Source organism: Lithobates pipiens, unplaced genomic scaffold (genome assembly GCF_037356315.1).
Source record: "Lithobates pipiens isolate NorthernLeopardFrog02 unplaced genomic scaffold, aLitPip1_a1.2 Scaffold_13, whole genome shotgun sequence".
NCBI classification, from domain to species: Eukaryota; Metazoa; Chordata; class Amphibia; order Anura; family Ranidae; genus Lithobates; species Lithobates pipiens.
Genome location: NW_027507718.1, coordinates 511,839,132 through 511,867,050, shown reverse-complemented (window position 1 = coordinate 511,867,050; position 27,919 = coordinate 511,839,132). Strand labels below are relative to the sequence as shown.

General features: G+C 41.6%; 1 protein-coding gene across 7 annotated transcripts in view; it reads left to right on the top strand.

Annotated features, from left to right (window-relative positions):
- The window catches only part of DYSF (dysferlin), a 378,584-nt gene that overhangs the window by 313,643 nt on the left and 37,022 nt on the right, over positions 1-27,919 (top strand). For 4 of the 7 annotated variants that reach the window (XM_077478062.1, XM_077478063.1, XM_077478061.1 and 1 more), the window contains 7 exons: positions 6,663-6,736; positions 10,826-10,882; positions 18,626-18,724; positions 20,170-20,298; positions 24,894-25,046; positions 27,431-27,522; positions 27,635-27,805. In XM_077478062.1, the coding sequence (XP_077334188.1) occupies positions 6,663-6,736; positions 10,826-10,882; positions 18,626-18,724; positions 20,170-20,298; positions 24,894-25,046; positions 27,431-27,522; positions 27,635-27,805 (775 nt within the window). The remainder of the gene's footprint in view (positions 1-6,662; positions 6,737-10,825; positions 10,883-18,625; positions 18,725-20,169; positions 20,299-24,893; positions 25,047-27,430; positions 27,523-27,634; positions 27,806-27,919) is intronic. The other 3 variants (XM_077478068.1, XM_077478064.1, XM_077478066.1) reach the window with 1 other exon arrangement.

Sequence of the window (27,919 nt, the reverse complement as noted above, 5' to 3'; positions counted from 1 at the left end):
GCTATGATGTCTGGAGTTTGCCACTCCCCCCCCCCAAAATACACAGCACCTGCAATGGTGCCTTTGTTCACTGTTTCTTTGTGTTTATGAAAAAAGAAATGTAGCAAAATAAACACCTTTAACACCACGTTGGTCAGCCCTGCACATACCCCATCTGGGTCACGGGCAGCTTCGGCTTCTTCGAAGCATCTCCTCCTCCTTGGCGGCAGCTTCCTCATTGCCAGCTTCACCCTGCGTCTCGGGCTTCACAGCTGCTTCCTCCTCTGCAGCTTTCCTCGGCGGCCAATACGATCGCTTCTCCTCTCGGCCAGTCGGGGCTTAACCCCCCCCCGGCGGTATTCTGGCTCGGGGTGAAAATTTTGTACCATTAGCGGTAACCCCGAGCCAGACTCGGAACCTCATTGCTGAATCCAGGAAGAGGTTACTTACCTTGTCCCCTGGATCCAGCGATGTCCCCCCGCTGTACGAGCGAGCCGTGCTCCGCTCGATCTATCACATCGCTGGGCTCCGTTCCCTGCGAGCGTTGCGACGCACGGGGATGGAGAGCGGCGCCAAAAAGTAAAACACACAGTATACATACAGTATAATGTAATCTTACAGATTACATTGCTGTATGTAATTATTTCACACCCCCTTTGTCCCTAGTGGTCTGCCCAGTGCCCTGCATGCAGTTTTATATTATAAAAACTGTTCTTTATGCCTGGAAACTGGAGATTGTCCATAGCAACCAAAACTGTCCCGTTACATCAAAAATGGTTTTAGACCAGCTAGAAAATAGCAATAATAACTTAGAATCATTCGCGATTTGTGGGGAGATCCGTCATCAAATACTGAAAAGTAATGACAGCGACAATTCTGCAACTGAGAAAATTTCTGTGTTTTTGATTTGATTACATTATTGAATATTTTTTATTATTGTTATATTATTATTTGGTATAATTATTTATAGTTATTTATTATATTATAATTTATGATTTTTCAAATTTTATCATACCCGGGATGTCTACTAGACTCTGGTTTGGACAGATTTAAGTGAGTTCTTCCTAAGAATTACAGGACTACAATATAAAATGCCAAATTTACATGCAAAATAATTGTACCGCTTTCAGCACCTAAATTCTGAAATAATCATACCGCCAGGGAGGTTAAGACCCACTTTCTGATTGGCCAGGAGGACAATCAGAACGACAATAGCGAATATAAATTCACTATTGTCACACAACTGGTTGGCTCAGGAAGCAGGACTCTGTGCCCTGAGCCCACCCTTAATTAAGCCAATTAGAGCCTCAGGCACTAATCATGTGTTTAAAAAAAAATAATCCATGCCCCCGCGCCCCTTATGTATGGGCCGCCACTGCACCATTGGAAAATTCATAGTTGGTAAATACAATCCGTGTACCTACATATAGCATAAAAGGGTAAACCTGAGTACCACACACTCCCATAGACGAAATTGGGAGGGTCGAGGGGGGAATAATATCAGTAGTAATATTCTATAGAAGGAAGATCCACATACACATACACACTCACACAGCATACACATAGGCGCCACAATCCCCTTTTCAATCAACTAAATAGAAGCGGAGCTAAAACCCCATAATAGTTAGCCCAGACAGTGTTTACAAACCATATAAATAAAACCAAAAGTAATACCAGACATGGCATAGAGACATTTCAGGTAAGTTGGCCTCAAAATGACTTGGAGACATCTAACCACGGTTGCCATATTTTAGTAAATTTCTTAGGGCATGCCCTACCCTTATATATGAGTTTAAACTCCATTCACTACACGGTAGACCTTTTGAGCTTTAGGTGGAGTAGCATCTTTCCAGTGTAACAAAATCACTTTATGTGCATAACCCCATATGTAACAGAATATGAGCATGAGTCCTAGGAACAAAGTCATTCAAAATACATAAAAGTCCAACTTCCGGGGCTTGAGGTACAGGAAAATGAATGTGATGCTCAAAAAAATGAAATAAATCCTGCCAAAAAACGTTAGTCCTGGACAATTCCAAAACATATGGAGTAGATTAGCCCCAGCGAGTCCATAACGAGAGAAAATGGCAGCAGATCCATATCCCATACGAGCCAGTTTGGCTGGGGTATAATGTAGATGATGAATCAATTTAAATTGAGTAAATTGTTCCGCAGTACTAATTATGTCCGGAAAACAAACATCGGTGGCTTCCTCCCAATCCTTACCAGAAAGCCCAGGCAGTATCTGGTGCATCTTTGCATAGAAACCAATCAATTGAACAAGAGAAGCCGATTGGCTACCATGCACAGCTGCACCAGATTTTGCACTCTCCAGTTTTAGTAAATCAACCCATATGTGTTGTAAAGATGGATATATAACAGTTTATATAATATACAGTGCCTTGTGAAAGTATTCGGCCCCCTTGAACTTTTCAAACTTTTGCCACATTTCAGGCTTCAAACATAAAGATATAACATTTTAATTTTTTGTGAAGAATCACCAACAAGTGGGACACAATTGTGAAGTGGAACAAAATCTATTGGATAATTTAAACTTTTTTAGCAAATAAAAAACTGAAAAGTGGCGCGTGCAAAATTATTCAGCCCCTTTACTTTCAGTGCAGCAAACTCACTCCAGAAGTCCAGCGAGGATCTCTGAATGATCCAATGTTGTCCTAAATGACTGATGGTGATAAATAGAATCCACCTGTGTGTAATCAAGTCTCTGTATAAATGCACCTGCTCTGTGATAGTCTCAGGGATCTGTTGAAAGCGCAGAGAGCATCATGAAGACCAAGGAACACACCAGGCAGGTCCGTAATACTGTTGTGGAGAAGTTTAAAGCCGGATTTGGATACAAAAAGATTTCCCAAGCTTTAAACATCCCAAGGAGCACTGTGCAAGCGATCATTTTGAAATGGAAGGAGTATCAGACCACTGCAAATCTACCAAGACCTGGCCGTCCCTCTAAACTTTCAGCTCAGACAAGGAGAAGACTGATCAGAGATGCAGCCAAGAGGCCCATGATCACTCTGGATGAACTGCAGAGAACTACAGCTGAGGTGGGAGAGTCTGTCCATAGGACAACAATCAGTCGTACACTGCACAAATCTGGCCTTTATGGAAGAGTGGCAAGAAGAAAGCCATTTCTCAAAGATATCCATAAAAAGTCTTGACTAAAGTTTGCCACAAGCCACCTGGGAGACACACCAAACATGTGGAAGAAGGTGCTCTGGTCAGATGAAACCAAAATCAAACTTTTTGCCCACAATGCAAAACGATATGTTTGGCGTAAAAAGCAACACAGCTCATCACCCTCAACACACCATCCCCACTGTCAAACATGGTGGTGGCAGCATCATAGTTTGGGCCTGCTTTTCTTCAGCAGGGACAGGGAAGATGGTTAAAATTGAGGGGAAGATGGATGCAGCCAAATACAGGACCATTCTGGATGAAAACCTGTTGGAGTCTGCAAAAGACCTGAAACTGGGACGGAGATTTATCTTCCAACAAGACAATGATCCCAAACATACAGCAAAATCTACAAAGGAATGGTTCACAAATAAACGTATTCAGGTGTTAGAATGGCCAAGTCAAAGTCCAGACCTGAATCCAATCGAGAATCTGTGGAAAGAGCTGAAAACTGCTGTTCACAAACGCTCTCCATCCAACCTCACTGAGCTCCAGCTGTTTTACAAGGAAGAATGGGCAAGAATTTCAGTCTCTCGATGTGCAAACCTGATAGAGACATACCCCAAGCGACTTGCAGCTGTAATCGCAGCAAAAGGTGGCTCTACAAAGTATTAACGCAAGGGGGCCGAATAATTTTGCACGCCCCACTTTTCATTTCTTTATTAGTTAAAAAAGTTTCAAAAATCCAATAGATTTCGTTCCACTTCACAATTGTGTCCCACTTGTTGGTGATTCTTCACAAAAAATTAAAATTTTATATCTTTATGTTTGAAGCCTGAAATGTGGCAAAAGGTTGAAAAGTTCAAGGGGGCCGAATACTTTCGCAAGGCACTATATATATATATATATATATATATATATATATGTATATATATATATATATATATATATATATATACACCTCAACCTCAAGCGTTGTCACACTATGACAATTGCGTGTACCCACACTAAATTTTTATTATTTTTTTCCCACAAATAGAGCTTTCTTTTGCTGGTATTTGATCACCACTGGGTTTTTTATTTTTTGTTAATCAAATTAAAAAAGACAAATTTTTGAAAAAAATTAGTTTTTCTTTGTTTCTGTTATAAAATGTTGTTTTCTCTGACGGACACTGATGAGGTAGCACAGATGAGGTGGCACTGATGAGGTGGCACTGATGAGGAGGCACTAATATGCAGCACTGATAGGTGGCACTTATATGCAGCACTGATGGGCACTGATAGGCAGCACTGATAGGAAGCACTGATGGGCACTGATAAACGGCAATTATGGGCACTGATGGGTGGCACTGATAGACAGCACTGATGAGGAGGCACTGACAGTCATTACTGATGGGCACTGATTGGCATCTGTGATGGGCACTGATAGGCAGTACTAATGGGCACTGACTGGCATTTTGATGGGCACTGATTAGCATCTGTGGTGGGCACCTCTGATGGATGCTGCACTAATTATCACTGCGCTGATTATCAGGGCAGACCCCCCCCCCCCCCACCCCGTCAGGAGAGCCACCGATTGGCTCTCCCTGTCAGCATGAACCGGTGAAAGACGATTAACGACACTTCCTGGCTTCCGCTGTGATCAGCTGTGATTGGTCACAGCTGATCACGTGGTTAAGAGCCTATGTCATAGGCTCTTTACCACGATCGGAGATGTGTGTTGGAGCACCACCAAGATAAATAAATGACACACAAACACGCTTTCTGCGTTTTGTGAGCACTGCAGGGCTTTGGAATCGTGAGGAGAATCACAGTGATTCCGCTTGTGATCCCAAAGCTCTAGATGTGAACGGGGCCTAAGCTGTCAGTGACATTCGGAATTGAGATCCAGCAGCCATGCAAAGTGTTGGCTGTTGACTTACAAAGGGGGTGGGGGTGATAGTAATTGGGTCTAAAGAACGGGGGCTATAATCAAAATGTATATTTATTATCAAATTGAACAGATTGATCAGTCAGCCAGTGACAGTGATCAGGCTGAAATTCTCCTTCCTGTAGAATACAGTATACACAATGGAATGCATTTCTAATGTATGCAAAAATATTATGTAACCAGAACCTGCCATTGGTTATTGCTTTAATTATCTAATTCAATGTCTTAATGGGATAACAGAACATTGAAACTATAGCTGCACGATTCTGGCCAAAATGAGAATCACAATTCTTTTGCTTGGAATAAAGATTATGATTCTCTGACGATCCTTGCGGCGTAAAATCTTTCACATTATACAAAAAAAAAAGGGGGCTAACTTTACTAGTTAGTTTTTTTTTTTTTTTTTTTCATTTTTAATTCATTAAAGTAATTTTTCCCAAAAAATTGCATTTGAAAGACCACTGCGCAAATACAAAGTGACATAATATATTGCAACAACCACCATTTTATTCTCTAGGGTCTCTACCAAAAAAATAAAAAAATAAATATATATATATATATATATATATATATATATATATATATATATATATATATATATATATATAATGTTTGGGGGTTCTAAGTAATTTTCTATCAAAAAAAATATTTTAACTTGAAACCAACAAATGTCAGAAAAAGGTTTAGGGTTTAAGTGGTTAAACGTTCCTCATTTACACACTGAAGTCTATTCCTTTGACAAATTGTTAAAATGTTTAGACTTAGCTGCACTGCTAAAGAATGTTGTGATTCTTGGCAGACTGCTAATTTTTTTTTTTCTTCCTTTCTTTTGAGGGCTATGGCTTCAACAGAGCAGAGAGAATTCTCTGCATAGAAAGAATTGTGAAATACTTTTGTCAAGATCGTAACAGGGAAAAAAATTGCGATAACAATTCTTAACGATTAATCGTGCAGCTCTAACTGAAACCTTTTAATGGTAACATCTATAGATTTGTTATGAGCATTAGATTTTCAACCAGAGCGGGTCTGATATTCTTCCATCACTTTCCAACAGCAATTCCCACTTTCTCCACACTCCGGGAAGAATGCCAAATATAATTGCAGGCATACCCCACTTTTAAGTGCACAATGGGGTTTATTTACTAAAGCTGGAAAGTGCAAAATCAGGCTCCCTTCTGCATAGAAACCAATGAGCTTCCAGGTTTTATTACCAAAGCTTAATTGAACAAGTTGGGGTTAGAAGCTCATTGGTTTCCATGCAGAAGGAAGCCTGATTTTGCACTTTCCAGCTTTAGTAAATAAACCCCGTTGTGTACTTAAAAGTGGGGTATCCCTGTAAATCATTGTGTAGTATTTATTTTATAAAACCTTTTCCATTAATCATAAGTACAACTCACGTGTAGTGGTGCCCTTAGACCGGCTCCAGTGCAAACAGCTCAGTTTTTGTAAGCCCAATCAACCGCTCCGCTTGCATGGGTCACTAATTAGGAACAATTATATTGAAAAAGAAATCAAAAATTAATTTATGATAAATATATAATAATAGTACTTATAATGTGTACTCACTAAAAATACATTGTAGTTTTCTTTTAATGTAATTAAAGCATCTATTTCCTTTCAGATGAAATAAGTTTTACACCACAAGATGATGTTCTCATTGAAATTGATGACAAGGAGCCTCTAATACCCAGTCAGGTATGAATACAAACTGGTTACCCTTTTTTAATTAATCAATTCCAAAGAACACATTTCCTTTAATTTTTTTTTTGCTTAGGGTATGCCATTATCAGAATGTAAAGAAACCCGCAGAAGCAGTTGTGGTTTATTTACATGTTGTAGAGCTGGCTTTGGGCTCTGTAATAGAAATGGTTGGGGTGGTCATGGAGCCATCTGATCGCAGATGCACAAACACAAAAGTGAGCATATGGCAAACATTGCTACATAAACCGCTAATGTGCAACACATATTAGATATCACTGCGCATGCTAGAATAAGAAGGCTAATTCTAGGGCTGTTATTTAACTCCAAATTGAGGAGCTTTAAAGATCTTAAAACATCTATGGAAAATGTGTTGTGCTTGGGTTTTAATATTCCCAAAGTTACCTGTGTGGCTATGAATGGTGAGATGTGTCCCTGGCAGTCATTGGAGATCAAGAAGTTGCTTGGATAAGCAGCAAAACATCTACTAGATATATGACCTGGATAAATGGGAACCTTCACAGACATAAGGAGCCAACCCATAGATAAATCTCCATTCACCCGATACACTCCCAGTTCACTATATCTCCCATGGTAGTATACAGCTATGCCTTTCCACTGTCAGCTTAAAGCAAAGCTTTTTCTATCTCTTTACCTTAAACTTGAAATTCCCATCTTTCCAGTGTTCCCCAGTGTCTCCCATTGTCCCCTGGTGTTCCCCTAGTGTCTCCCAGTGTTCCCGGTGTTTCCCAGTGTCGCTCAATATTCCTTAGTGTCTCCTATTATCCCCTAGTGTTTCCTAGTGTCTCCCAGTGTCCCTGATGTTTCCCAGTGTCTCACAATATTCCTCAGTGTCTCCCACTGTCCCCTGATGTTCCTTAGTGCCTCCCAGTGTCCACAGTGTTCCCAAGTGTTTCCCAGTGTTTGTAGTGTTCCCTAGTGTCTTCCAGTGTCCCCTATGTTCCCTATTGTGTCCCAGTGTTCCCCAGTGTGTCCCAGTGTCTCCCAATGTTCCTCAGTGCCTCCCATTGTCTCCTGGGGTTCCCTAGTGTTTCCCAGTGTCCACGGTGTTCTCCAGTGTGTCCCAGTGTCTTCCATTGTTCCTCAGTGTCTTCCATTGTTCCTCAGTGTCTCCCAATGTTTCTCAGTGTTTCCCAATGTTCCTCAGTGTTTCCCAATGTTCCTCAGTGTCTTTCAATGTTCCTCAGTGTCTCCTATTGTACCCTGGTGTTCCTTAGTGTCTCCCAGTGTTTCCCAGTATGTCCCAGTGTTCCCCAGTGTCTCGCAATATTCCTCAGTGTCTCCCATTGTCTCTTGGCATTCCTTATTGTCTCCCAGTGCACCCAGTGTTTCCCAGTGTCTTCCAATTTTCCTCAGTGTCTCCCATTGTTCCCTGGTTTTTCCTAGTTTCTCCCAGTTTTCCCCAGTGTGCCCCAGTTTCTTCTAATGCTTCTAAGCCCTTGTACACACGGTCGGAGAATCCGTCGGAATGTGTCCTATCGGACCGTTTTGTCGGATAATCCGACTGTGTGTGGTCTGCATCTGCATCGGACTGTTTCCGTCGGAATATCCGTCGGACCAAATTTTCCAACTTGCTGGAAATATTTTCCCACAAACTGGTCCGATCGGACATACTCCGATCATGTGTAGAGAATTCCGATCGGACAAAGTGCCACGCATGCTCAGATCAAATTCCTACATCAAAGCTATTGGCTACTAGCCTGAATGTAGTCCCATGGTAACGAAATTACGTCATCACATTCTGAAAGATCGGATTTTCCGACAACTTTGTCCGACCGTGTGTATGCAACAGTTTCGGACAAAATCCGTCGGACAAAATCCAACGGATTTGGTTGTTGAAATGTCCGACCGTGTGTACAAGGGCTTAGTGTCTCATATTGTCCCCAGGTGTTTCCTAGCGTCTATCAGTGTCTCCGCTATTCCACAGTGTTTTCCAATGTTTTAGAGATAGAAAAGGATTAAGTCCCATTCACTCCTTAGCATTTTGTAGCTCAAAGCTCCAAAACACTCAACAACCACAATTCCATGGATTTCAGTTGAGCCTGTTTACACCTGAGTGTGGTATCCCTTAACGCTTTTAGCTCAAAGATGTGAATGAGCTTCTATTGAGCTACAAGCTTCAAGCATTTTTGACTCCAGTAGATTTCAATTGGAGGGCCTAAAAAAATCTAACAACTATCATTCTATTAGCAAAAAAAAGATTACGCAAGCCTCAGACACCAGCAAAAATGTCTTGACGACTGCAGAATGACTAAAGATGCTCAGTTCAAGAGTTAATGTTGCCTTATGGGAAATGTATAAGCATCAGGCCCAGGTGTATGGAGAACCTGGAGTTCATGTGTACGTTGGACTTGTGCTCCTGGTGGTGTTGGAAGCCATAAAGTTGGATGATGTTTATAAATTGTGTTATATTGCTCTGGATTATGGACGGTGTTAGTGTCTGACCTCACAATTACCTCTTTACCACTTCACTGGGTCCCAGTGTGTCACTATAGATCTCTGCAAATTCCTCATGTAGTCAGCCACTTCACCCATTTACAAGCCTTTGGCTTTTGTGGTCACCATTTTACTACAATTTCCTGAAACTCTGCCAGTATAGACCATCTGGTAACCTTAACTTTGCCAGGAACTTTATAAGGAGTATTATATTTCACCACATGCATTCTCGACAACCCCTTCTCTTATCATCAGATCCTCTGTAGATTAATCTGTAGAAACAAAACTAAATATACAGCTGCCAGGAAGGTTCACAAAAGATGGATTTCAAAGCCCCAAGATGATTATAGCAAACTAGGCTGAAAAAAAGACAAATATGAAGCCTTTCACAAATTACAGATATTTTAAAGCAGCTGTGTATTCATTAACCCCTTCCTGCTTGTCCAGGCATCCCTCTAAATACACTATATTACCACAAGTATTGAGACGCCTGCCTTTACACGCAAATGAACGTTAATGGCATCCTAGTCTTAGTAGAGTTCAGTACTGAGTTGGCCCACCCTTTGCAGCTATAACAGCTTCAACTGTGAAGGCTGTTCACAAAGTTTCGGAGTGTGTCTAAGGGAATGTTTGACCATTCTTCCAGAAGCACAGGTCAGGCACCGATTTTGAACAAGAAGACCTGGCTCACAGTCTCCACTATAATTCATCCCAAAGATGTTCTATCGGGTTGAGGCCAGAACTCTGTGTAGAGCAGTCAAGTTCCATCATCCCAAACTTGCTCATCCATGTCTTTATGGACCTTGCTTTTTGCACTGGTCCAAATCATTTGGTGGAGGGGGGATTATGGGGTGGGGTTGTTTTTCAGGGGTTGGGCTTGGCCCCTTAGTTCCAGTGAAGGGAACTCTTAAGGTGTCAGCATATCAAGATATTTTGTACAATTTCATGCTCCCAACTTTGTGGGAACAGTTTGGGGATGGCCCCTTCCTGTTCCAACATGACTGCGCACCAGTGCACAAAGCAAGGTCCATAAAGACATGGATGAGCGAGTTTGGGGTGGAGGAACTTGACTGCCCTGCACAGAGTTCTGACTTCAACCAAACAGAACACCTTTCCGATGAATTAGAGTGAAGACTGCGAGCCAGGCTCCCTTGTTCCACATCAGTGGCTGACCTCACAAACATGCTTCTGGAAGAACGGTCAAACATTTCCATAGACATACTCCTAAACCTTGTGGACAGCTTTTCCCAGAAGAGTTGAAGCTGTTTTAGCTGCAAAGGGTGGGCCAACTCAATATTGAACCCTACGGACTAAAACTGGTATGCCATTAAAATTCATGTGCATGTAAAGGCAGGCGTGCCAAAACTTTTGGTAACATAGTGTAATTCAGAATGCCGGGAAAGGATTGGTAATCATGTGACCATTGTCTTTAACAGCAATTAAAGCAATGTACTTGTTAGTGCTTTCTAGGAAGAAATATAAGTACATTTTGGTAAATTATGTAGCTAATATTTTTCTTTTTGTGGTTTTGTGCTTTTGATGTCTGAATATTTGTTGTGTTTTTAATGAAAAGCTTTTTCCTGATTCGGTGGATTCTAAGTGTAGCTAACGATTCGTTTTGACTTGTAGTTTGCGGATGGCGTCTCATCCATTATTAACATATCTACCTCCCAGTCCAGCCTTCATGTATGTATTGTGGATGTGCTTCAAACACGTGTGTCTTGTTTCATTTAACACACAACAGTGCATGATCCCTGTGACAGAAGATTGTGATCGTGTCACCGTTTCACTTGGGGGGTGCTTGCCGAATACTAACAGAGAACCAGATATGATCGACTTAGGAAACTGAGATATTTTTACATCTTATGTTGCTTTACATGAAGATGAATTCCATGTATGGTTATTAATGCATAGTTACATTGGTCTAGCTTTGACAAATGTAGCTATGCATAGAGCAGTGTTTCTCAACTGCAGTCCTCAAGGCGCCTCAACAGGTCATGTTTTCAGGAATTCCCTCAGATGAAACAGCTGGGGTAATTACTAAGGCAGTAGCACCAATATTTAAAAAGGGCCCAAAATACATCCCTGGGAATTACAGGCCAGTTAGCCTAACATCAATAGTATGTAAACTCTTGAAGGGGATGATAAGGGACTATATACAAGATTTTAGTAATGAGAACGGTATCATTAGCAGTAATCAGCATGGATTCATGAAGAATCGTTCTTGCCAAACCAATCTACTAACCTTCTATAAGGAGGTGAGTTGCCAGCTAGATAAAGAAAGGCCCGTAGACGTGGTGTATCTGGATTTTTAAAAAGCATTTGACACAGTTCCCCATAAACGTTTACTGTATAAAATAAGGTCCGTTGGCATGGACCATAGGGTGAGTACATGGATTGAAAACTGGCTACAAGGGCGAGTTCAGAGGGTGGTGATAAATGGGGCATACTCGGAATGGTCCGGGTGGGTAGTGGGGTCCCCCAGGGTTTTTTACTGGGACCAATCCTATTTAATTTGTTCATAAACGACCTGGAAGATGGGGTAAACAGTTCAATCTCTGTATTTGCGGACGATACTAAGCTAAGCAGGGCAATAACTTCTCCGCAGGATATGGAAACCTTGCAAAAAGATCTGAACAAATTAATGGGGTGGGCAACTACATGGCAAATGAGGTTCCATGTAGAAAAATGTAAAATGATGTATTTGGGTGGCAAAAATAGGAATGCAATCTATAGACTGGGGGGAGAACCTCTGGGGGAATCTAGGATGGAAAAGGACCTGAGAGTCCTAGTAGATGATAGGCTCAGCAATGGCATGCAATGCCAAGCTGCTGCTAACAAAGCAAACAGAATATTGGCATTAAAAAGGAGATCAACTCCAGAGATAAAATGATAATTCTCCTGTTCTACAAGACTCTGCTCCGGCCACACCTTGAGTATGCTGTCCAGTTCTGGGCACCAGTCCTCAGGAAGGATGTACTGGAAATGGAGCGAGTACAAAGAAGGGCAACAAAGCTGATAAAGGGTCTGGAGGATGTTAGTTATGAGGAAAGGTTGCAAGCACCGAACTTATTCTCTCTGGAGAAGAGACGCTTGAGAGGGGATATGATTACAATATACAAATACCGTACTGGTGACTCCACAATAGGGATAAAACTTTTTTGCAAAAGGGAGTTTAACAAGACTCGTGGCCACTTGTTAAAATTAGAAAAAAAGAGGTTTAACCTTAAACTATGTAGAGGGTTCTTTACTGTAAGAGCGGCAAGGATGTGGAATTCCCTTCCACAGGCGGTGGTCTCAGCAGGGGGCATTGATAGTTTCAAGAAACTATTAGATAAGCACCTGAACAACCACAACATACAGGGATATACAATGTAATACTGACATATAATCACACACATAGGTTGGACTTGTGTCTTTTTTCAACCTCACCTACTATGTAACTATGTAACTGATCAAATCACCTGTGCAAAATAATGGTAAGCCTGAAAACATGACCTGTTGGGGCGCCTTGAGGAATGGAGTGGAGAAACACTGGCATCACTATAGTATACACTGTTACTCCAGGGATCTCCACTAGCTTCTGGGTCCCGTGCCAAGCGGCCTCCCTTCTGTATTGTGAACACAGGAGGCTGACCGCTCAGCACTGGAGCCATTCAGAGATTGCTTTGCTTTTTCTCAATTAATGAAAAGAACTCTCTGATTGGATATGGTGGAGAGGCAGGGGTGGTAACTGGTTCTCTGTAAACTTAAGCTGGCCATACCCTACTAGACATTCGAACAAAGGTTTGTACCAACATTCGTACACTCAAGGACTTGACAGAGGTCATTCAAAAGCACTTAAAAGTTTAGAGTTTGGAGTGAATGGACTCCTGAATAAAAACCTTATTCATTCTTAGTAATTATTTGATTCAAGAACATTTTCTATCTTGCTTATTTGAAATTTCTTGTCACTGTGGTCAGAAAATGAAACGTCAATTTGGCTCACAACTGGTTGGAAAATTGAATGAACGTTCTTAAAACAAAACATTTCGAATGAAATCCTACTGGTGTATGGCCAGCTTTACTAAGCTCACTTGGTGCTTGTATATTGGTCAGTGTGTTGCTTCCCCATTCGTCTGGTAGATGTTCCAGTTTGCTTTTATTGCTCATGTATAAAGTGGCGTCTCGTATGCAGCTTTTGTTCACCTGGTTTTATGGAGTTCTGACCAGGGGCATTTCATGAAAGAGGTGATCCTAAGTGCAAAAAAGTTCAGTCTCCCTGCCTAGGAAAAAAATGTGTGGTGTGCTGCGTGTGCCGCAGAAATAACTAGGTGTAGATTTCATTCAGCTGAATATTGGCTGTGGCTTGAAAGGATTAGGGTTTAGTAGTACATGAAGCAGAGTTCAGGGGTCAGTAGTACATGAAGCAGAGTTTAGGGGTCAGTAGTACATGAAGCAGAGTTCAGGGGTCAGTAGTATGTGAAGCAGAGTTCAGGGGTCAGTAATAAGTGAAGCACAGTTCAGGGGTCAGTAGTAAGTGAGGCAGAGTTCAGGGGTCAGTAGTAAGTGAGGCAGAGTTCAGGGGTCAGTAGTAAGTGAGGCAGAGTTCAGGGGTCAGTAGTAAATGAGGCAGAGTTTAGGGGTCAGTAGTAAGGGACTGTGTTCAGGGGTCAGTAGTAAGTGGGGCAGAGTTCAGGGGTCAGTAGTAAGTGAAGCAGAGTTCAGGGGTCAGTAATAAGTGAAGCAGAGTTTAGGGGTCAGTAGTAAGTGAAGCAGAGTTCAGGGGTCAGTATTAAGTGAAGCAGAGTTCAGGGGTCAGTATTAAGTGAAGCAGAGTTCAGGGGTCAGTAATAAGTGAAGCAGAGTTTAGGGGTCAGTATTAAGTGAGGCAGAGTTCAGGGGTCAGTATTAAGTGAGGCAGAGTTCAGGGGTCAGTATTAAGTGAGGCAGAGTTCAGGGGTCAGTATTAAGTGAGGCAGAGTTTAGGGGTCAGTATTAAGTGAGGCAGAGTTTAGGGGTCAGTAGTAAGTGAGGCAGAGTTTAGGGGTCAGTAGTAAGCGAGGCAGAGTTTAGGGGTCAGTAGTAAGCGAGGCAGAGTTTAGGGGTCAGTAGTAAGTGAGGCAGAGTTCAGGGGTAAGTAGTAAGTGATGCAGAGTTTGGGGGTCAGTAATAAGTGACTGTGTTCAGGGGTCAGGAGTAGGTTGAACAGCACCTCTACAGGTATTCCGCAATCTTATTACTGATGAGATGGCAGAGTCATTATTACTGTGAACCCGTTTACCAGCATTTCCTCCTTGGCAAGCTTTGGTATACAGTAATTAGAACATGACACGTAAGAACATCATACAGCAACTCGACCACCAAATTTAAACTCTGAAAAGTGAAAGCAATGTCAGTCTCCTATGCAACCCTCCGAAACTGGTGTCACTTTTATTCTCTGATTTAAAGAAATAGGGGTTGATTTACTAAAGACAAACACACTGTGCATTTTGCAAAGGAGATTAGTAAATGAGCAGAAACTCTGCTGACTTCCATCATCCAATCATGTGCAAGCAAAAATGCTTTTTTTTTTTTCCTTGCATGTGATTGGGTATACTCTGCAAAGTGAAGCTTCTTCTCATTTACTAAGCTCTGGAGCAACTGCAAAATGTACAGTCTATTTGCCTTTAGTAAATACACCCCATAATGCCCCCTTCATGGTGCAGTGAGTGTTTTTATAAAGCCTATCTCTCATCCTCCCCTTATTGTTAGAGTTGTACTAATCTTACCAGTCAACCGAAATCCAAGGTGTTAGCTGGTGTGAAAGGGGGAGCGTACATTACTCGCTGGTCATGTGACAGTATTCAGAGCTTGTAATTGGTTGCTAGATCTGAGCATTGTTACATTGAAGGAGGTTACTGCACCCCCTTCATAGAAGGGCTGTTAGAAGAATTGTCAATGTCGGCGATAGATGCTAGAGCCACAGGGGAGCGCTGGTAGGTGAGTATAACTGGTGCACGGGGATGGCGGCCCTTACAAAGGCACTGCCATTTTGCCTCGCATGGGCAAGGTAATGGTGTGTCTTTAATTCCCATTCCCCATAGACTTGAATGGGACTATACACCTTTAGTAGAGTCGCTATGACTGCATCCATAGCACTTCATTTATCTTTTCTTGCTGTTTGTGTTCCCTTAGCTCTGCTTTTTATTTGTTCTTTGTATATAAATTGTTTTAAATATTTGTTGATGGGCATAGCCAGGGGTCTCCAAACTTTCTAAGATAACTGCCATTTTATTGTATCAGAATTAGGGGGGGTAGTCTGTGGCCAGTGAGTAGGAAATGCTCTCTCTGGCATCAGTGGAGTAAACAATGCCTCAGGCTTAGAGGTCAGTGGGAGTAAAAAAAAATAACATAGTGCCTATGGTCAGTAAGGAATAGGAAGAATCATCATTGGTATTAGTGAGGGAAATAGTACCCCATCATTGGTGTCAGTGGAAGGAATAGTGCCCCATCATTGATATTAGTGGAAGTAATAGTGCCCAATCATGGTGTCAGTGGGAGGAATAGTGCCCCATCATTGGTATCAGTGGAAGGAATAGCGCCCCATCATTGGTATCAGTGGAAGGAATAGTGCCCCATCATTGGTATCAGTGGATGGAATAGCGCCCCATCATTGGTATCAGTGGATGGAATAGCGCCCCATCATTGGTATCAGTGGATGGAATAGTGCCCCATCATTGGTATCAGTGGAAGGAATTGTGCTCCATCATTGGTAGCAGTGGAAGTAATAGTGCCCAATCATTGGGGTCAGTGTAAGTAATAGTGCCCAATCATTGGTATCAGTGGAAGGAATAGCGCCCCATCATTGGTGTCAGTGGAAGGAATAGTGCCCCATCATTGGTATCAGTGGAAGGAATAGTGCCCCATCATTGGCATCAGTGGATGGAATAATGCTCCATCATTGGTATCAGTGGATGGAATAGTGCTCCATCATTGGTATCAGTGGATGGAATAGTGCTCCATCATTGGTATCAGTGGAAGGAATTGTGCTCCATCATTGGTAGCAGTGGAAGGAATTGTGCGCCATCATTAGTGTCAGTGGAAGTAATAGTGCCCAATCATTGGTGTCAGTGGAAGTAATAGCGCCCCATCATTGGTGTCAGTGGAAGAAATAGTGCTCCATCATTGGTAGCAGTGGAAGTAATAGTGCCCAATCATTGGTGTCAGTGGAAGTAATAGTGCCCCATCATTGGTATTAGTAGGAGGAATAGTGCAAGGGGCAGCATCTGGTGTAGGACCCCCTCCCCCCTCCCCCCATAATTATCACATAATTTAGATTCGGGGATCACACCACCAATAGCTTAATTCTCCAGGATCCACCAGGAAGTGAAATATATATATATATATATATATATATATATATATATATATATATATATATATATATATATATCAATTATTATATATACAAGTATATTAGTATATATATATAATATACAGGGATAGATAGACACTTTAAAGCCCAACTCCTACCTTTTGGGCTTCAGCCCCCCTCAAACCTCCATTATACTGCCTAGGATTGTGTTCACAGGTTATCATGAGCGTTGTTCTATGCATTGAGCACTGCCTACTGCTCAAGCTGCATATGATAAAGAGGGGCCCCACCGCACCTTCCACCACGCTGAAGACATTAGGAGGGAGGATATGCTTGACATTATATTAGATTAGGAATGGAGGGGCAGAGGATGGGAAGGAATGGGGAGGAGGTAGGGGAAATTAAACATGGAGTTTGGCTTTAAAGGATATATAAACCTAAGATTAATGTAATTACCCCCCCCCCCCCCCCCCCCACACACACACACACACACACACCTATAATATCTTCTGTGAACTACAAAACACCTCATTCCTAGATAATAGAGATGAACAAAAGTGGAGGTGTTTGTTGTCCCAATCAGGAGAGCAGTCTAGGGTGACAACTCTTCTCCTCCGAGGATAGGGAGGGGACAGCATTGTCACCCTAGGGCAGGAAGTGTATTACTGGCAGAGTAACCAGGTGAAAGTAAAAGAAAGCTAATGCAGCCACCACATTTAAGGACAATTGAGTGACACCATATTACATTTGGGTTTAGATACACTTTAAGAAACTGTAGAACTCTGCGATGAACTAACCAACATCTCTTGTTTTATGGCTGCAGAAGACTCTGTGGGTAAGTAGGTGGTGGGAAGACCCGCTACAATAATGGCACACGGACACCTTAAATGTTTTCTTTTTTCTATCCTCAAAGAGGGACTTGTGAAATGTAATTTATGAAAAAGCCACACTGAAAACAAAGCGGTTGATTTACTAAAGGAAAATAGACTGCCCTTTGCAAAGTGCAATTGTTCCAGAGCTTCGTAAATAAGCAGAAGCTCTGCTGACTTCCATCATCCAATCACGTGCAAGCAAAAATGCCTGTGATTGGGTATTCATTGCAAAGTGAAGATTTGCCTAGTTTACAAAGCTCTGTAGCAGCTACACATTGCAAAGTATATATATATATATATATATATATATATATATATATATATATATATATTTATTATAGCAAAAAGTAAAAAAATATATATTTTTTCAAAATTGTTGTAGTAAAAAACCGCAGATGTGATCAAATACCACAAAAAGAAAGCTCTATTTGTGGGGAAAAAAAGGACGTCAATTTTGTTTGGGTACAGCGTTGCATGACCACACAATTGTCTGTTAAATCGGCGCAGTGCCTTACCGTAAAAAATGGCCTGGTCATTAAGGGGGAAAATCTTCCGGGGCTGAAGTGGTTAAAAGATCGTTGGTGTCAGTCAGTGACGGCTGGTGCTATATTTGTTGGGGAGGCAGCAAACAATCCACCCGCTGCCAATCCATCTGTGTCCCCGAGCCCACCCTCTTCTGAAGCCTATTAGAGCCTCTAATCATTGCCTCAAAAAAAAAACCTTGATTGAAATCCATGCATCCAGCAACCCGCCCCACAGGTAGATCAGGGGGCCAGACACATGGATGGGGGGGTGGGGTGGCGGTGCCTGTGTGCCCCTAATGAACGGGCCGCCATTGGTAGGGAGGTAAAGATATGGGCAAGGTAGCTGAGCCAGCACAGGCAGTAAATAGACACCACAGATGAGCCGAGGGCTATGATGTGCAGGGGATGAGGCTGTCCTTGACAACGCTAGAGGGAATTAGCAAATAAATGTAACCATTTGTATTTGCTAATTCCCTCTAGTTCTTTAGAATTGTTACATTGTATCTTTCCATCCAGGGGGCCATAATACGGTAACATTATGTTCAGAAAACATTTACTTTTTTATTTTTTTTGCCCAATGTACATGCAGATTTGCAGGATAAATGGCTATGCATATGTTTATTTTTTGTTTTTTTTATGCTATGCAAATATTTTTATAAATAGATCCCTTAATGTTATATTTTATTTCACTTACCAGGAAGAAGAGTTTATCGACTGGTGGAGTAAGTTCTATGCATCCATTGGAGAGAAGGACAAGTGTGGGGCTTATTTGGAAAGAGGTTTTGATACTTTACAGGTAAGAAATGTCACCAGAGAGGGGGAAAAAAAAATCTTTGCAGACAAAAATACGGTGTGAATTATAACATCTCCAGGCCAGGATTCAGCATACAGGAAGGAATCACGTCTAGTAGGGTTCCACTTATACTAGTCTTGGTATTGGTGCTGATACTAAGGATTTACACGAGTACTCTAATGCTCCGTCACCTGGAACCGATACTTTTGTGGTGCGATTTAAGCCCATACAAAAAGGATTGCTGTCTGAATCACATGTGGTTTCTCCCACTGCTCCGGTATGAACTCAGGCTTGTCATAGTGACTTCAGCCTGGGTTCACATAGGAAACCACACATGATTCAGACAGGAATCGCACTGCATTCCTTTTCAAACCACATGCGATTCTTTTGTAGTACGATTTGAGACCTTTCATTTTGCATTGGCTCAAATCGCACCGTAAAAGGTGATCATATCAGCAAATACTTGAGCACAAGTATCGGTACTTGTCAATAACAAAAACAGTATTGGTGCAACCCTCTAGTGTCTAGGCTTTCCGTCTGTACAATGTCATCATTCCTTGTAGTCAGAGAACATAAGAGGAGACACAACAGGAGCTGTTCAGAGTTCTCATTATCTTTAATTCCCAGGGAAGTCAATAGAAGATCGGTGCCCTGACCTGGTCCGTTTTTTTTCAATATCAACCCACCCATAACAATTTAGGTCCTTTTCACACGAGGGGGCTGACCAGGTCCGCCTTTCAGTTTTTCAGGCGGACCTAAAGAGGAACTGCAGTCTGCTCATAGAATTTGTAATAAAAATATCTTTGCCATTCTGAAGCTTCCCTCCAACCACTTTGCATATTATTTTATATATACTGTGATTCTTTACTTGCCAAATATGCTGCGGAAATCTCCCTCCACTGAGCCTGGCTGCAGCCATTTTAACTGTGGGCAGTTGAAGCTGCTGCCTGTTCACTTCCTGGATTTACACAGACACACAGAGGCACATCTCCAGCTCTGCAGCCCTCATTGGCCCTTTTATGACTCCTCCCCCCTCCCTTCCTGGCAAACTCTCACTGAGAGAGAGTTGTGCATGATGTCATAATCCTAGGCTAATGACCAGACAAGAAGCAGGAAGTGGGCTGTATAAGGTATTTACTGGCAGAAATAAAAGTTTTACTAGCCAAAGTTAAAGGGGTTGTAAACCCTCGTGTTTAACATAAGGATAACGATCTTTGTTTTGGCCATGTGACCACTACAATTTTCAAATCTCATTGGACTGAAATTCACTGTCACTTTTTGTGAAAATAAAGATTCGTATCCCTGTGTGTTAGCTGTGTGAATTGAGCCAAGGGTTTGTTTCAGCAATGACCAAGCCCAGCCTGTACATAAATCTGTTGGACTGCATTTGTATCATTTTTGCATAGTAAAATTCTACTACTACTACTATTCGCATTCTTCTCCTGCAGGTTCTGGACACAGAATTAGAGAACATTGAGGATTATGAGTCCCTATCAGACTTCTGCCGGACATTCAAGCTGTATAGGGGAAAATCTCAAGCCGAAGCTGATGACCCTTCTGTAGTCGGGGAGTTTAAGGTGACTAAAAGCATGCTGAAGCTTACTTCTGTTTATCTATAGTTGACAGGTTGAATGACCCGCTGCCTGCAAATTAGACATGCACTGACAAAAAAATGTGTTCCTTTTCGTTTTATTTGTTTTTTTGTTTTTTCAAAAATCTGAACATTTGGATTTTCACATTTCTGAATTTTTTAATTCTCACATTTCCAAATTTTCTAATTTTCACATTTCCAAATTTCCAAATATTCAAATTTTCACATTTCCAAATTTTCTAATTTCCAAATTTCTGAATTTTCAAATTTTCAGAAATTCTAAAATGTGAAAATTCAAAAATCTGAAAAAAAGATTCCGATCGTGTGTATGCAATTCCGACATGACAAAAATCATGCATGCTCTGATTAAACTACGAGACGGAAGCTATTGGCTACTGGCTATTGAACTTCCTTTTTCTAGTCCCGTCCTACGTGTTGTATGTCACCACGTTATAAACGATCGGAATTTGGTGTGACTGTGTGTAGGCAAGACAGCTTGAGCCGAATTCTGTCGGAATTCTGTCGGGAAAACCATCAGAGCTTTTTCCGACGAGAAATCCGATTGTGTGTACGCAGCATGACAAATACAAATTTAGTTGAAGTTACGTATTACCCAAAATAACGAATGCCACATCTAAACAAATGGAATAAATAATAATAATAAAAAGGTTTTATTATTATTATTGTTGTTTATTATTATTAGATCATTACATTTCAGTCGTTTAGATAAATTCACACTCGTTATGTTCATTAACAGACAAATTTGAAAGGAAATTCCAATACTTATATACTTATAATTTAATATTTATTATTAGCTATTTCAGATTTTCAAATTTTCAGATTGTAATTTTTTTTCATTTTTAGATTTTCATAAAATTTCGAAAATATCTGTACGGTTTAGGAGATATTCCCCTCGAAATGCGCCGCTGACTGCAGCGGCGCATGCGCACAGGGGATTCTGGGCTGAAAGCCCGGCAGATGCTGGACCCTGCCGGGAAGAAATCTCCCGCGCGCATGCGCTGTGAGTGGCCGGAGCCGCGATACCCGGAAGAAACGCAGAGGGAACATGTCAGCTCCCTCGGGGTGGATCGGACCAGATGTTGGGGCCTCGTTCTAAGGTAAGTATTTCATAATGAGCTAGTATGCGGTGCATATTAGCTCATTATGCCTTTTCCTTTGCAGGTAGGAAAAAAAAAACACATCAGCGGGTTTACAACCGCTTTAAATGTGTATTTCTGCTTTTTGCAGCCAAATTAGGATAACAGAAGCCCAATAGAATTCCACCCCAGCTGCTGCTCAAAAAATGTGCTCGCCACTTAATGCACATCTATCAATATATAACCAAAGTGGTGGATAGCGCTTGTTTTACAAACATGTAACTAATACGGGAAAGGTTCCCGGGAGTAGCAGCAAAGTTAATATCAAGGAATTAATAAAATCAAGAAAATCAAAGAGATTCTTTTATTGAAAAATCAACATTGACATATTCACGTAGCAGTTAAAATTATGAGCTCTGGTGACAGGATATGATATCATTCCAAATACAAAAAGTGAAAAAACATAGAGTATAGTTACCCTCCATTGGTAACTATACTCTATGTTTTTTGTTTTTTTTTCAAAAAGAAATTGTCTATTAACTACTTGTTGATATTTGAAATGTTAAAATATAATTTTCTAAATAGCAAACCTGAGGAAGACCGTGACCATATAGGTCGAAACGCGTCTGGAATTTTGTACCACAGATCTTCTAATATGTGATGCTGTGTATAATCTTGTGTTTGCACTTTTTGTATTTGGAATGATATCATATCCCCTCACTATGGCTCATATTTTTAACTGTTACGTGTATGTCAGTGCTAACTTTTCTACTTTTCAATAAAGATTCTCTTTTATTTTCTTGATTTTATTAATTCCTTGATATTATTAACCTTGCTGCTAAAAAAAAAAAAAAAAAAAAAAAAAAAACCCTGAGGGAACCTTTCACATATTGTATTAATTTGGGGTGTGCAGCATCAATATCCCTCGTGTTTTTCCTATGTCACATAGTAATTAAATTAATAATGCAATAACCTATATCAATTTTGTTACAAATACCAACATGTGCATAAAACAGCTTATGCTGTGATAACAATCACTTCATGACTGCAATACATATATGTATATATATATATATATATATATATATATATATATATATATATATATATATATTATATCTTTGAAGGGGTTTACTGGATTTATGGATTAAGCTATCAGCTATAACCCCAGTATTTTCATTCTCATAAAAGCGATCCGAGCAGCTGATTAGCCGCTGGATCACGTTTAGAATCAGAGGAAGGGGTTGCCCCTCCCCCTTCAGCAGCTCGCCGGTGTTTCTCGGGCTTAACATTCTTACCGGCTAGCCTGCGAAGTGACCTAACGGTGGGCATGGCTGGTCATAGAGGAGAACAAAGACCAGTCTCTGATCGCCTCTTCGATCTAGGACAGGAAACGACGGCTAGACTTCCGGTCTAGGGACATAGTAAACATTTTTTCTTCTTTTAAGCAAACTTTTACGTAAGTTGCATCAGTGGTATTCGTACTACACATGTGAGGTATCACCGCGGATGTTAGAATAAAAGCAATAGTTCTAACTCTAGACCTCTTCTGTAACTCTAAACAGGTAACTGTAAACATTTTTACGTATCATAGTTTGTCGCCATGTTAGGTATCTATTTACTGTATTTATTGTAACATCATCTTTTATATATTAGCAAAAAATTGGGTTATATATTGTTATATATTGTATTTGTTTTGTTTTTTTTGCATTAAAATTCATTAAAGTGTATTTCTTCCCCAAAAAATTGCATTTGAAAAACTGCTGTGCAAATACCGCCTGACATTAAAAAAATGGCAACAATCACCATTTTATTCTCTATGGTCTCTGCTAAAAAATATATATAATGTTTGAGGGTTCTAAGTAATTTTCTAGCACAAAATACAGATTTTGACTAGTAAACAAAAAGTGGCAGAAAAGGCCCAGTGCCTAAGTGGTTAAGCAATTCAAAGTGTTCCACAAATACTGTCTAAAAATGTGATTTGTGCTCCTAATTCACACACTGTTGTGTTGCAAATGCAAATAAACTCTATTGTGCCCATGCAAGGTGTTAACAACCCCATGCCGTGATCCTGCATGCCCCTTTTAGGTATGGACCCACCAGAAGCTTATGACCCTTAAGAATATAATGGGTCAATAGGTGCTTGTGTAACCATGGGATTCTACCACTCTATCGAGTAGCCATTTCAAGGCCCCTCCACATCAGACTCTTGCTCTCAGTAAACTTACCGTATTTATTGGCGTATAACACGCACTTTTTAAAATCAGGGGAAAAACGTGGGTGCGTGTTATACGCCGATCCCTGCCGATCCCCGCTGATCCCCCACTGATTTTAAGGAAACAAGCAAGCGGAGCCAAAATACACAAAGCCGAAATACACTTGGCTTTACTCGGCTCCTCTCGCAGTCCCGCCCATCTCCACTGATTGCGAGAGGAGCGAGCGCCGCTGACATACAGAAAGCCTAATGTACTATGGCTAGTCTCGGCTCCTCTCGCAGTCCCGCCCACCTCCACTGATTGCGACAGGAGCGAGCGCCAATGACATACAGAAAGCCGAATGTACTTCAGCTAGTCTCGGCTCCTCTCGCAGTCCCATCCACCTCCACTGATTGCTATAGGAGCGAGTGCCACTGACATACAGAAAGCCGAATGAATGTACTTCAGCAAGTCTCGGCTCCTCTCACAGTCCCGCCCCTGACTGTGAGCAGTACACTCGGCTTTCTGTACGTCAGCGGCGCTCGCTCCTCTCGCAATCAGTGGAGATGGGTGGGACTGTGAGCAGAGCCGAGTAAAGCCGAAGTACGCTCGGCTTTCTGTATCTCGGCTCCTCTCACTCCTCTCCGCTGTCCGCTCACAGCCAGCGGAAATCGGCGCCAAATTTAAATCAAGCAAATGCTGCAAAGAGACTGGCAAGGCTGCAAAGGCACTGGGCAAGGCTGCAAAGGTACGGGGCAAGGCTATAATGATGGACAATGCTGCAGATGGACACTGGGCTAGGCTGCAATGATGGACAAGGCTGCAGATGGACACTGATAAGGCTGCATTGATGGGCATTTTAATGTAAGTTTTTTTTCTCCTTAAACTTCCCTCCTAAAAGTTTTTTTCCTTAAAATTCCCTCCTAAACTTGGGGTGCGTTTTATACGCCGGTGCGTGTTATACACCGATAAATACGGTAAATATGGAGACAGACGAACCGCAAAAAAACAATTAATTGTGCCAAAAGTTTATTAAATGTAAAAAGCATAGCCAGAGACCAAATAAAGAATGTGCATTCAAAAAATATGGTGTCTAACCGACACCAGCGATGCAAGAAAAATTGTGCATGCTTTTTTTGTAACTCATTTCAATTAATAGCACATCAGACTGCTTCCAGAAAGGTCTAAACAGAGCTAAAACTTTGATTTTTAACTTAAATAGTTGAAAAAAATAGATGTTTGGACAAGCTGATTACACAAAAGTTTACACTTTTATTTTTTATTTTTAGGGATCCTTTAAAATATACGCTCTTCCTGAGGACCCGAACGACGTGTTACCACAACAGTTCTGTGAACTGCCGCCTAATGGGTTACAAGAGTGCTTGGTCAGGGTCTACATTGTTCGGGCATTTGGCCTGCAACCTAAAGATTCCAATGGCAAGGTAAGCAGTGACACGGTGCAGATGCTCATTTTAAAGGTAGTTCTGAATGAACCAGGAACATTTAGGACAGTCCCGTTAGCCCAGTTTCACTCCAGACTCCTAAAATTCAACATCCCGAGCTCATGGGTCAAGTCTGTTTAGTCTGCTTCCAAAGGCGAGTGGCTCAGGAATTCTGCTCCATTCAATATTCTGGAGCTTCAGGTGGTTTTGGCTGTCCCTACTTTACTGGACACCCCATATGGAGGGTCATCATTCAAAGTTCAATCAGACAGTGTCACAGCAGTGGTCTACATGAACCAAAATGGAGGAACTAGAAGTCTTGCCATAACAAGGAAGGTAGTATGAACTCTGTCCTGGGCAGAACGTCATATTCCAGCCTTGTTCACCGCTTACATCCCAGACATGGAAACTTTGAAACTTCCTCAGCCAGCAGTGGAATGTAGTTACATTCAGAGTTATTTGAAGACAGTGACAAGTGGGATATGCCAGATGTGGATCTCCTGGCCTCCAGCTTTAACAGCAAACTGGACAGGTTCCTCTTCAGTTGCAGAGATCCTCTAGCAGAAGCATTTGGTGCTCCATGGGATCAGCATGTCAGCACAATCTGAGATACATGTTTCCTCCCCTGAAATTACCTCCTTGTCTGCTCCAATCAAAATAGTTACATAAAGACACCAGTCCAACCTGAGTGAGTGTCTACAATTGTCCCTATCCCTGTACATTGCACACTCACATCAGTCCCTACCCTTAAGCAGCCCACAATCCAAGGTCCCCATTCATATACTAGGGCCAATTTTGGACAGAAGCCAATTAACCTACCTGCATGTCTTTGGAGTGTGGGAGGAAACCGGAGTACCTGGACGAAACCCACGCAGGCACAGGGAGAACATGCAAATTCCAGGCAGGTAGTGTTGAGGTTGGGATTTGAACCAGTGACACTTTTTACTGCTAGGCGAGAGTGCTATCCACTACACCACTGTGCAGCACCACTGAATGAAGGACATTCCAGTGATCCTCAAAGCTTAGGATTGGCCCAGACGCATTTGGTTTTCTAATTTGATCAATTTCCTGGTAGATGCTCTGTGGACTCTTCCAAGTCAACTGGATCTTCAGTCCCAGGGATTGGTTTACAATCCTGCTGCAGAGTTGCTGGCTTTAATCGCATGGCCATTTAAGCCCAGGTATTGAGTGAAATCATAAGAAGGTGAGTCCTATGATGTTAGAGCGTTAGAAGCAAGGTCTACCATAGCACGTGGAAGGCATACTTCACTTGGTGTAAAAAAAGGAAACTTTCATCCCAGAAAGTTTGTTGTGGGATAAATCCTGGACTTATTGTGAAGAGTCTGGATCTGCAGTTTGCTCTAAGTACCATCAAGGATCAGATCTTAGAACGTGAAATCTAGTTTCAGAGACAGCTAGCTTTAAACAGGTTGTCTTTCATATGGCTACCCTTTTGCTCTCACCTGTGACTTGGTGGGATCTGAATTTTTTTCTCTCAAAGGTTTCGAAAATACCTTTTAAACCTATCAGGCATATTCCTTTTTGTACTATCGCAGGGTTGCATTTCTTGTTTCCATCATCTCTGCGAGGTGTGTGTCCGAGATGATGGCTTTGTCCTGTAAAGAATCCTTTCTGGTCTTAGCCCTTGTACACACGGTCGGACATTCCGACAACCAAATCCGTCTGATTTTGTCCGTTGGATTTTGTCCGACGGATTTTGTCCGAAACTGTTGCATACACACGGTCGGACAAAGTTGTCGGAAAATCCGATTGTTCAGAACGCGATGATGTTATTTAGTTACGACAGAACTACGTTCAGGCTAGTAGCCAATAGCTTTGATGTTGGAATGTGATCTGAGCATGCGTGGCACTTTGTCCGATTGGAATTCTCTACACATGATTGGAGTATGTCCAATCAGAGCATTTTGTCGGAAAATTTTACCAACAAGTTGGAAAACTTGGTCCGACGGAAACAGTCCGATGGAGGCCACACACAGTCGGAATCTCCGACCGTGTGTACAAGGGCTTACACGGGAACAAGGTGGTATTGAGGCCTAGAGCCTCCTTTCTATCCAAGGTGGTTTTGGCCTTTCCCCTCAACCAGGGCATTGTTCTTCTGTACCTCTGTCTAGCACCAGTTCATCACAAGGAGATCTTTGTGCATGGATGCAGTTTGTGCTGTGTGTGTCTACCTTGCAGCCACTGCTTCCATTTATGAAACTGAATATCTTTTGTCATCCCAGATGGTCCCAATAAAAGAGAATCTACTTTTACACCATTGTGTCCTAATCATATTTGGAGCTGAAGGGATAAAGGGTGATAAAAGTGTCAAATCCATGGGTATGATTTGTGATTTCTCAAACCTATTCAAATCTTCTTTCTAGTGTGACCCCTACGTCAAGATTTCTGCCGGGAAGAAGTCTATAAACGATCAGGAGAATTACATCTCCTGCACACTGGAGCCCGTGTTTGGAAAGTAAGTTCAACATGCTATATAATAGACTGAGACTCCAGACAAATAATTCTGGATGTCCCATATCATTGCTTTGTGTAAACACATGGCTCCCATTTTCTTTTGTGTTTTGTAGGATGTTTGAACTGACCTGCACCCTCCCGCTGGAGAAGGACCTGAAGATCACCCTCTATGACTATGATTTGATGTCCAAAGACGAGAAGATCGGAGAGACAGTCATTGACTTGGAGAACCGTTTTGTCTCCAAATACGGGGCTGGATGTGGCATACCTCAGTCTTACTGCATGTAAGTTCACAAATTCTACAAGTCTGAGCCTCGCAGGGGCAACTTTATAAAAGCAGACCCATTTCTCAATCCGCGAGGCATTGCTGCGAATGTCAGATTAAGAGCAATAATTCG